Genomic DNA, 12,067 nt, shown 5'->3' with positions numbered 1-12,067 from the left:
GGGGTTGGGGGCAGGAGCAGAAGGGGACGACAGAGGATGAGATGGCTGGATGGCATCACCGACTCGATGGACGTGAGTCTGAGTGAACTCCGGGAGTTGGTGATGGACAGGAAGGCCTGGTGTGCTGTGATTCACGGGATCGCAGAGTCGAACACGACTGAGCGACTGAACTGAACTGAACTGACTTATGGTGTAAATATTCCCGTAGCCGACTTCATGCTGCTAACCTGAATGAACATGGGAAGATCCGCACAGAAGCACAGCATTATATGGCATTTCATCACACAGACAAGACAGACCTACTAATATCAAGAGCAAAGAAGACAACAAAATCCAGCACAAAATATTACGAATCAATGCGTTTGCAGTATTGGTAGCTTGTGTTGTTAACATGATTTATCCTTTCATAATTTTATGTGTTTACTTCTGGCTGTGCTGTGGGTCTGTGTTGCTTTTCTCTAGTTGCGAGCAGGGGCTACTTTCTAGCTGTGGCGCGCAGGCCGGTCGGTGTGATGGCTTCTGTTGTGTGGAGCACGGGCTCTGGGGTGTGAGGGCTTCAGTAGTTGTGGCACATGAGCTTAGACATTCTGCAGCATGTGGAATCTTCCCGGACCAGGGACTGAACCCACGTCCCTTGCAGTGGCAGGTGGATTCTTATCCACTGGACCACCAGGGAAATCCTGGCAGCGTTTTTTCCTTGAAATCAGAACACCCACTCCTTTCATTGGTTCTTGCTTTCTTACTCTATATTCTTTTCTCTCCCCCTAACCAAGAAGATTTAGAAAAGCTTTACTTTCTGTAATTTGAATAATTTTTGAACGATTTACCAAATATGCATTTTTTCAGCTACCTACCCCCACCCCCAGCTAGTTTCTCGAAAATGTATGAAGTGATCTGATCCTTCCTCCCCACGGTGGCCAATCACTCCTTCAAGTTCTCCTGCAAGTTCTGATTCTTTCGTTCTGTTTGTACTTCTTAAGGGCCTTGGGTAAGACACTATTGAAGATATTGATATGTTTCACTAGTCTCTAATATTTTTCACCAGCACTATAACCTTCATGATCTCAAAGCTTTTGGCCTGTATTTTCAGAATCCACCTCCTTTGTTTAATGAAGTCAGTGCCGCAATGATCCAGGCTGACAGGCTGTGCCACCTGAGGAATAAGGTGCAGATAAAGCATGAAGAGGAATACAGAGATGCCTTGGTCACAATCAAGGATGACCTGAAACTCACAGAAGGTCCCGACATCAAGGAGAACCTTCAGGATCAGATCCGTCATTGGTTCATCGAATGCAGGTGAGTGCAGGGTGTCTGTCCTGATGGTCTCTTCTGTGGCGGGCAATGTCCTGGGATATTTTTAAGCATAGAAATATGCTGTTATAGATTCATGTGCTTTTCTGGCTTCATTTTAGAAAAGTAAAAAGGCTAAGAGTTGAAGGACAGGGAAGCCTGGTGTGCCGAAGTCCATGGGGTCGCAGAGTTGTACACGACTGAGCGACTGAACAACGACAGATCCCCGTGGTAGGCGGATGGCCTCTGCGGACCCCGCCTCTTCCCCTGGTGATGCCCTCCCCTCCTTGCATGTGATGTAGACCTGGAGCTTCAGTTCTAAAGGAAAGAGTGTGGCAAAAGCAATGGGGACCCTGCCGTCCTGCTTGCCTCTCAATCCCTCACATGCTTTCTCCCTCTGACTCTGGGAGTGGTCAGGTGCTGCCCAGCAGAGGGGCCCACTTGGAAGGAACTGACAGAGGTTCCTGGCAACAGCCAGCAAGGAGCCTAGGGCCTCCTTCCAGCCTGAGAAGAACAGAGTCCTGTCCACAGTCATGTGTGTGAACTCAGGGCATTCTCCCCCAGGCGAGCCTTCCAGTGAGGCTGCGGCCCCAGCCAACACTGACTGCAGCCTTGAGGGGGCAGGGACCCTGAGACACAGGTATTCTGCTAAGCCACACCTGGCTCCCCACCCACAGTCACGTGTGTCGTTTCAGTCACTGACTGTTGGGGTGACTTACCACGCAGCAACAGGTGTCTGACATACATCAGTTACTTTACAGTGATTCAGAAAAACCTAAACAGTCGGTAAGCTTCTCTTGCGTTAACTCTGTATGGGGTCTTAAGACAGTATCTCCTCAATAATCCTTAAATTTTATTACAAAGATTCTTTCGGAATGTTCGATATCAGAGTTACATGGTTTTGATTGGGGAATTCAGTCCTTTATTATATAAATCAGTTTTGTTCAGTTCATTTCAGTCAGTCGTGTCTGACTCTTTGGAACCCCATGAATCGCAGCACGCCAGGCCTTCCTGTCCATCACCAACTCCCGGAGTTCACTCAGACTCACATCCATCCAGTCAGTGATGCCATCCAGCCATCTCATCCTCTGTCGTCCCCTTCTCCTCCTGCCCCCAACCCCTCCCAGCATCACAGTCTTTTCCAATGAGTCAACTCTTCGCATGAGGTGGCCAAAGTACTGGAGTTTCAGCTTTAGCATCATTCCTTCCAATGAAATCCCAGGGCTGATCTCCTTCAGAATGGACTGGTTGGATCTCCTTGCAGTCCAAGGGACTCTCAAGAGTCTTCTCCAACACCACAGCTCGAAAGCATCAATTTTTCAGCTCTCAGCCTTCTTCACAGTCCAACTCTGACATCCATACATGACCACTGGAGAAACCATAGCCTTGAGTAGACGGACCTTTGTTGGCAAAGTAATGTCTCTGCTTTTCAATATGCTATCTAGGTTGGTCATAACTTTCTTTCCAAATAGAGCTTTTAAATATTTATCATTTCTTAAATTTCAAAATTGATTACTTTTGTGAGTTTTTCTCTTTATATGTGTTTTCAGGGATATTTTGTAGCAAAACGGGTTCTCTTTTATCAGCTTCCTCCTCACTGTTCATTGTGGTGATGGTTTGGTGGAGACATAAAATATACATAGATAGGTAGATAGATAGGTATCTCAAACTTACCAAATTTTACACTTAAATATGAACACTTTGTGTGTGCTCCACTGCTCAGTCATGTCCAACTCATTGCAGCCCCGTGGACTGCAACACCCCAGGCTCCTCTGTCCTTCACTATCTCCTGGAGTTTGCTCAAACTCATGTCCATTGAGTCGGTGATGGTATCTAACCATCTCATCTTCTGCCGCCCCCTTCTCTCTTCTCATTGCAAAGGGGCTTGTTTAACTCAATAAAGCTGTGAGCCATGCCATGCAGGGCCACCCAAGACGAACAGGGCATGGTGGAGAATTCTGAAAAAATGTGTTCCACTGGAGAAGCAAATGGCAAACCACTCCATTATTCATACTGCTGGAACCCCATGAACATGAACAGTTTATTATATATTAATTATACATCCATAAAGCTGTTAGAAAATATATCAAAGAAAAGATACAGTTACCAGCAAAGATGTTAGTGTTTCATTTTTAAAAATAGCATGTTTTTCTGTTACTCAAATACCAAAACTGAGTATTCCAATCACTTGTTCTCAGATTGCCCCACCACCGCCCTCCACTAAACCCCCGCTCGCAATATAGGAAAAGCTTAACAGGTAGCAGTCTCTTCTGATTTAAAACAGTCTCTTTAAGGTTAAGTATGTACTTTGAGGATATCTGCAGACATGAATGTCCCCTCATGGCATCTGACTGCAGAGCGAAGTCACCAGTCCTGGTAGCACCCGCTGGGAGCCGGGGCGAGTCCCTGGGCAGCCGCAGTTCCGGTCTCTCGTCTCCTGAACAGGCCTCATCCCGTGGGATGCTGAGTCCTTCCCAAGCCCCATGTTCCCCAGGAGCACCCGGGGTGCCAAGCTCAGGCCTCTGGAGACCAGTGGGCTGTCTCACCAGCAGGTCCCCTGCTCCCAGCTCCATCCAACCCCGTCACGTGCCACTCACACAGGAAGACACCTCGCATCACCCAGGCGGTCCGTGACGCTCTCCAGGCCCTCCGGGGTCTCTGCCCGGGTCTCAGCACTCACCCCCTCCTGGTCTGAGACCTTTGGAGGGTGCGGCCCAAGGTCCAGGCGATGTCCTCACTCCTCTGCCTTCTCTTCTCTTCCCCGTTGGCCTGGACCACCAGCTTATTGTTCAGCTTCAGCCTCTTTATGACACCCTTGCTCAGGGCCTCCCTGCGATTCCTTTCTGTCTCCCCCTTGAGCTCTGCTGGCACCCTCCCCGTTCCTCCTGCAGGCGGTCTGTGTGAGCACACACAGCGGAGTCTGAGGACAGCTGTGCAGCGTCGGGAAGTGGCTCAGCCTCTCCGTGCAGTCCATCTCCTCATCTGTGACACATGGACAAGACTTAGCCCCAGGGGCAGGCCGTAATGATTCCCGCTGTGTTGTAGCCAGCTGCTCACCCCTGGGCCCCTCCCCTGAAGCAGTGGACGCCCCTTGAGGACGGTGCCTGCTGCAGAGAAGGGACGGTGGTGATCACATTTCCCATCCAAGCAGTGGCCTGTGCAGACCAGCAGGGCCGAGGTTTTCCGTTCTTATCTGATTACATAACTGTGTCTGGAGGAAATGCACTCGGGATGGTTTTCTGCAATCATGGAAATTGAGGTAGAAAGGCAGCTCTTTCAAAAGAATTGCCTTCTGTTTAAATCATCTTGGTTTATAATTGAAACCTTCCTTTTCATAGTTAACGAAGATGATCTGCCCTCTGTTTGTGAACTTTCCTTATCAGCAACTTTCTTCTCTTTTCTGAGGACTTCAGAAAACAGATGCGCGCAAATACATTTCCTGCAGATGAAATAATTCTTTACTTTTTAAAAAAAGATTCTTATTTGTTCATTTCTTTCTGACTCCTGGACCAGGGATTGAACCAGTGTCCCCCGCATTGGCAGGGAGAGGCTTAACCACATAACCATTCTTAACCACCAGGGATGCCCTCTTTACTTTTATATAAACTTTTAAAATCCAGTTTAAAAGGTAACATAACAAAATTGAAAAGCACTGTACAGTTATAATGCCAAATAAGCTAAAATATATAAATATATATATATAAAAAATACATAAAAACCACTTAACCATTCTAAACCACTAGGGAAGCCCTCTTTACTTTTATATAAACTTTTAAAATCCAGTTTACAAGGTGACATAACCAAATTGAAAGCACTGTGTACAGTTATAACCCCAAATAAGCTAAAATATATATAATCTATACCCACATATACAAAGATACATTCATACATGGATTTTAAAATATATCTTGGTGTATGCATGGAAAATTTTTGAAAGGATTCACTAGAAACTTTGTTAGCGTGGCTACCACTGGGGACAAGAATAGTGGTGTTGTTGGTGGTGAGTCACTCGGTCAGTCGAGACTGACTCTTTGTGACCCCATGGGCTGCAGCACGCCAGCCAGGCTTCCCTGTCCTTCACCATCCCCCAGAGCTTGCTCAAGCTCATGTCCATTGAGTTGGTGATGCCATCCTTGTTCTCTGTCGTCCCCTTCTCCTCCTGCCTTCAGTCTTTTTCCCAGCAACAGGGTCTTTTCTAATGAGTCAGTTCTTCGCATCAGGTGGCCAAAGTATTTGAAGCTTCAGCTTCAGCTTCAGTCCTTCCAATGAATATTCAGGACTGATTTCCTTTAGGATGGACTGGTTGGATCTCCTTGTTGCCCAGGAGACTCTCAAGAGTCTTCTCCAACACCACAGTTTGAAAGCATCATTTCTTCGGCACTCAGCCTTTATGGTCGCATCCATACATGACTACTGGAAAAACCATAGCTTTGACTATGTGGACCTTTGCTGGCAAAGTAATGTCTCTGCTTTTTAATATGCTGTCTAGGTTTGTCATGGCTTTTCTTCCAAGGAGCACGCGTCTTATAATTTCATGGCTGCAGTCACCATCCGCAGTGATTTTCGAGCCCAAGAAAATAAAGTCTCTCACTGTTGCTGTTGTTTCCCCATCTATATGCCTTGAAGTGATGATACTTCATGTAGCGATGTTACTTTTTATTTTATATTCTTCTGTACAGTTAGATGTCTTTTTTTTTATGAGTATTATTTTAGTAATTAAAAGCCTCATTGAAAATATATTAGAAAGTAAAGAAAGGCATGAAGTTAGTTTGGGATAATCCAAAATAAACATTAAAATGTTAAAACACCCTGTTTAAAAAAAAAAAAAAAAGTAGATTAATACAATACCTGCAGAGCACTCTTAGAAATTCTCTTCTGATGAGAGAATAGGGTGCCTGGAGGCTGGCTAGTTGAGTTTTCCCCGATCTGAGATGCTGAAGGGTCACGGGAGACCCTGTGCCTCCTGGGAGCCGCCCTTCCCCCTGGCTCTGGGCTTCCTTTGAAGACCCAGCGCTCCCAGCCCAGCCAGTCCCCTTGAGAGCATTCCAGCCTGGTGTTGCTGACCTGGCAGTTTGGAGGCTAAGTTAGAGCAGGTCCCATGGGTGTGCTGTGTATAATTCACACAGACGTAAAGACCCATTCTTTTGAAGTAATGCAAGATCAAGGGTGGATTTATTTTCATAATTGGATTACATTTATCTGATTGACTTTGATAAAAATCCTTTTCTTTGCTTTTTTAAATCAAAGACAAATAAAAAGCAAATATTGTCTTTTGAAACATGAAACATCGATCAATCCTCAGGATAAATTCCAACAGGGTGCACAGTGACAACTAAAAATGACCAGAAGTTACAATTAATATAAACTCCCATAATTTAGAATACTTGTTCTTAGCGCATTTAGTCTGTACTGGTAGTCGTCAAAAGTAGGATTTCTTTCTCAAGTCAACTTTTAAATTATTTTAAAAGAAGTCCTTTTTCCAGTGGTAAAAGTAATACATGCTCACTGTAGAAAATTTACAAGGTTGAGTTTAAGAAGAAAATCTACAATTTTAGTATACAGAGATACCTACTATAAAAATTTTTGGCAAATTGCTCTCCAGTGTTTTTCTCTCATGTATAATGTATATTTTAATTAGTTTTATGAATCTTTTTTCTAATTTTAAAAAATTTAACATTGGATTTCCTTTTGTGTGTAAAATAGTTTCCAAAAGAGGTCTTTCGTGATTGTTTAACATTCTGTTGGGTAGATGCATTGGCTAATGAATCCGTTTTTATATTTTTAATATTTTGCCAAATCGATACGAGAACAGTGACTTCTCGGTAATCTTTTAATTTGCATTTATTGTATGATTTGGAAGAGTTGGAAAGTCTTTCAGTCTTTTTGTTGGTAGCATTTCTTCTGTGAAGTGCCCAGTCATTCATACGCTTTTCTTTGTGATGTCTCTTTTATTAAGTGATCTCTAAACTATAGTTATTTATATACATTTTTGTGGTGATTGTTTAGTTGCTAAGTCATGTCTGACTCTTCAGACCCTGTGGACTGCAGCCTACCAGGCTCCTCTGTCCATGTGATTTCCCAGGCAAGAATACCAGAGTGGTTTGCCATTTCATTCTCCAGAGTATCTTCTGGACCCAGGGATCAAACCTGTGTCTTCCACATTGGCAGGCAGATTCTCTTCGACTAAGCCGCCAGGGAAGCCCTGCCATGTGTCATTGGAGGCTACCATATTGGATGACACAGTCATGGGAATACTTGTTTTGAGATCATCTTTTGCTATAACTGGTATTTCTCTCGGCTTGGGACTTTGCCTGAACTGTCATCTAAGTTTCACTATCCCGTGGCTGACCTTCCTTTTGAAGTACCATAAAGGAGTCTTGGAAGTGATCTCATCCAACCTCTTCAAGGAGAACCTTGAAGTCTATGGAACTGTGGACTCTTGTCATTGAAGATGCACAGTCTCTTCCCCCATTCCCCACACGGGCATCAGAGCCACCTGAGTGACTGTCAGCTCTGATTCTAGGCCTTTGTTTCTTTGCAAATGGTCCCGTGTGGACCATATCTCCCCACCTGCATTTTTCATCTTAATTTGTTGAAACTGTGCCTGGCATCCAGCTCACCTTCAATCTAGAGAGAAGACAGACCCCCGGGTGGGGTGGCAGCTCTAGGACTGGCCCTGTGGCTTTTCTCCTGGGCTCTTAGCAGACTCCTCTTAACCCGTGTAATCTTAAGGAATCTGGAAATGGTATAAACGACATAGCCTTGTTCCACTTTTTAAGCCAACACACCAGGAAATACACATTCTTCCTGAAGAGGTCCTGGAATGCTTTGCTAATCTTTTTTTAAGTTTGAAGATTCAGTTCAGTTCAGTTGCTCAGTCTTGTCCGACTCTTTGCCACCCCACAGACTGCAGCACACCAGGCCTCCCTGTCCATCACCAACTCCCAGAGCATGCTCAAACTCATGTCCATTGAGTCAGTGATGCCATCCAACCATCTCATCCTCTGTCATCCCCTTCTCCTCCTGCCTTCAGTCTTTCCCAGCATCAGGGTCTTTTCCAATGAGTCACTTCTTCACATCAGGTGGCCAAAGTATTGGAGCTTCAGCACCAGCCCTTCCAATGAATATTCAGGACTGATTTCCTTTAGGATGGATTTGGTTGGATCTCCTTGCAGTCTATGGGACTCTCAGGAGTCTTCTCCAACACCACAGTTCAAAAGCATCAATTCTTTGGCACTCAGCTTTCTTTATGGTCCAACTCTCACATCCATACGTGACTCCTGGAAAAAACCATAGCTTTGATTGGACAGGCCTTTGTTGGCCAAATAATGTCTCTGCTTTTTAATATGCTGTCTAGGTTGGTCATAGCTTTGAAGATTAAGATAGACTTTGAATGCAGTAAAATTCGCCCTTTTGGGTCAATCAGAAGTGATAGCAAAGAGGCAGGACTCTGGGGTCTTGAAATGATTTTCATCCTCAGCAGGGTGAGCCTGGCTGGGAAATAAAATGCCTCTGCCATTTAGTCTAATGATGTGAGGGCACCTATCATGCTCTGTATCATAAGCAAGTACACTGCTGATCATGCAAACAGAGCAGGAGTGGTCTTGAGAGCCAGGCTGCCTGGGTTCAGATCCCAGATCTAACACTTACAGGCTGTGTGACCTTGAACCAGTTGTTTAACCTCTCTGTGCCTGTTTCTCCTCCTCTTAAAGTGAGGGTATTAACAGTATTGACCTCACAGACGGGATAACAGAATAATATGTATAAAGCCCTTAGGACAGTGTGTGGCACATGATCAGGCCTCAGTAATTATTTTAAATGGCACCATCATATCAATAGCAGCAAGAACAGCCAATGCTGTTATTGGAAAGCCAGCACATTCTCAGACATACAAGCCTGCAATGTGGAATAGTTGCCGCAGTCAAAGCATTCTGCATTTCCGTTCCTGAGTCTGGGCCTTTATATTCGCAGCCGCGAGCATCTTTTCAAAATGCTACATTCCTGATGGCAGGAGGGACTGGCTGGTGGTGGAGGCGGGGGCGGAAGGGCTGTGGGGGCTGGGGGTGGGGATAAAGCTGAGGGGATAATGACAAGGCAGGCAAACAAAAATTAGACAGGGTGGAATGCGCTTCTAGTCCCTGGGGTGGGGAGCCGGGATGTGACTTGTCTACAGGAGCAGCGCGTCTGCAGATCACCAGGACATACACGTTCTTCCTGAAGAGGTCCTGGAATTGCTTTGTCTAGTTTTTTTTTTATTTTAAAGATTAAGATTGAGTTTAAATGCAGTAAAATTCGCCCTTTTGGGTACCATTCAGCAAATGAAGCTTTGTGATTTTAAGGCCTGTGGACCTAGACAGTCCTATAGACTCCTCTCTCACTGCCCAGTAGACCTCCCCAGCCAAGAGCAGAAATCTGCTGAGAATGGTGCTGGGAAGGTGTCTGGAGCAGGGCAGACCCTTAGAGTTTCCCATCAGCCTGGAAAAGTGAATATCTCTTTCAGTAAAGACATTCGGATCTCTCCTATCCAGCTGTGCTGTCCCCGGCTGGGATCTCCTAAGCCCCTGGGTCCGCACCAACTTCCATCACTGTTCACTCCTTAGGAAGCTGGGCCCTCCTTCTGGACCTGTGTCACCTACCGCTTCTCCTCCAGGAGGGTCTTGCCAGATGCTTTCCATGGATGCTCTTCTGGGACCCCAGGGCTGGGAACAGTTGAGTGTCTTTCTTGGAGTCCGTGACTCACGAGAGGCCACTGATACTCAGGTCCCTTGGTTCCAAAAGCCTTGCAGCTCCCAAGACACTGAGCTCACGTCCTCCTTATGAACATCCCAGCAGCCAAAACCCTGACCTGTACGTCTTGGACCCCGCTGTCATTTCATGGGAAAGGATGGCAGTTGCCTATGGCCCAGTTGCTCATTGGGTACCGCCTGGAAGCCCAGAGCTTTCCTTGTTCCCAGCTCCTTCTCTGCCCCAGCCTCTGATCCTCTTTCTGCAGAGTGTGGTGACAGTCTGTGTCGGTAAACAGGAGAGAGCCACAGAGGAACCGTGGGATTTGAGAATGCTGGCTGACTCCAGTTATTTTGCAGGTGACAAAGTGGACTCAGGACAGTCAGGTAGCTTGGCTAAAAGCTGGGGTCGCTCCTGGCAGAACTAAAGCCAGGGTGAGCAGAGGCTTTCGGAAGCTTGACCATTGTGTCAAACCCCGATTGGTCCTCAGGGGAAGGTTCAGAATTATTCAGAGGACTTTGCAGGACATCAAAAAGAACCACTAGAATGTTCATGATCTATACCTTCCCGGGAACAGAACCAGGGCTCTGTCTCTTCTTTGCCTTTATATTCCGGGTTTTCTCTTTTGAGCATGAGTTCCTTTCAGAAACTAAAAAGAGATTTCAGGAGGATAGAGGGAAACGGATGGCCAGGGGGAGTGACTGCGGGTTATCATTTCGAATTCCTTGTGTAGTTATAGTTTCAGTAAATCCTCCAAAGCAGCTGTGGTCTGTGGAAGAGACATGAACATGTGTGGGTGACTCCTCTGAGAAGGTGAAGAGCTTTTTTTCTGCCGTTGGCTTTGCTGGAAAATATATTAGCTTGAATGGGGGACATAGAAGAGGTGGATGAGAAATCAAGGTCTTCGACATTACTCACAGAGGCCTTCAGGACGGGTGCATACCCGTGTGAAATCGCATATTTTGCTGTCCATCGTCACAGTAAATCAGACGGAGAGCACCCAGCAGCTATAGGCTTGTCCGTGCACTAAGTCCCATGGAAAGACAGGCCCTGAGGCTCTTCTGCAAGTGCAGTGGCCAGACTGTCTCTCTAAGGTCCACAGATTATTCCAGGTCACACCCCTAGCCCGCAGGTCCCCTCCACCGAACCTGAGTGTTTCCCTCTGGATTGCAAACTTCTGGGGGAAGGGACGGGGCAGTGGTGTCTTCCTCAGGTTCTCACTGAACCCAGCAGAGTGCCTGCAATTCAGCGGATGCAGTAGATGTGCGGAGCTGAGCTGAAGGTCCAGCTAAACTCTGTAGTTAACATCAGGTCAGACTGCAGTGCCTCTCACACTGCAGTTCACGGCACTTCCCTGGTGGTCCAGTGGTTAAGACTTTGCGCTCCCAATGCAGGGGACTCAGGTTCAAGCCCTGATTGGGGAACTAAGATCCCACATCCCACATGGTACGGCCTGAAAAAAACAAAAAGAGCAGATCAGCTGAAAAGCTTGTCAGAACAGATCCCCCTTACCCCCGAAGCTCTGATTCAGTAGGTCCTCAGTGTGAAGAGTCTGAATTTTTTATAATTACTTCCCATTCTTTCCTTGATTTACTGTTGCACATGTATTGAGAGCGTGTAATATCACTTACACCTTCTTAGGAAAAACGTGAAGTGTGCAGTACTGTAAACTCTAGCTCCATGCCATGTGGTAGATCTCTAGAACTTACTCGTCTTGGCTGACAGAAACGTGATCTCCTTGCAGTCCAAGGGACTCTCAAGAGTCTTCTCCAGCACCACAGTTCAAAAGCATCAATTCTTCGGCGCTCAGCCTTCTTCACAGTCCAACTCTCACATCCATACATGACCACAGGAAAAACCATAGCCTTGACTAGACGGACCTTTGTTGGCAAAGTAATGTCTCTGCTTTTGAATATGCTGTCTAGGTTGGTCATAACTTTCCTTCCAAGGAGTAAGCGTCTTTTAATTTCATGGCTGCAGTCACCATCTGCAGTGATTTTGGAGCCCCCCAAAATAAAAGTCTGACACTGTTTCCACTGTTTCCCCATCTATT

General features: G+C 46.0%; 1 protein-coding gene across 1 annotated transcript in view; it reads left to right on the top strand.

The window, feature by feature from the left end:
• Positions 1-12,067, top strand: part of IQCA1 (IQ motif containing with AAA domain 1) — a 187,889-nt gene that overhangs the window by 52,594 nt on the left and 123,228 nt on the right. Inside the window, exon 6 of the mRNA XM_010862043.1 lies at positions 1,091-1,296. Coding sequence (XP_010860345.1) covers positions 1,091-1,296 — 206 coding nt within the window. The remainder of the gene's footprint in view (positions 1-1,090; positions 1,297-12,067) is intronic.

The sequence above is a fragment of the Bison bison genome, unplaced genomic scaffold, assembly GCF_000754665.1.
Source record: "Bison bison bison isolate TAMUID 2011002044 unplaced genomic scaffold, Bison_UMD1.0 scf7180017864475, whole genome shotgun sequence".
Taxonomy (NCBI): Eukaryota; Metazoa; Chordata; class Mammalia; order Artiodactyla; family Bovidae; genus Bison; species Bison bison.
This window is presented reverse-complemented; position numbering and strand designations above follow the sequence as displayed.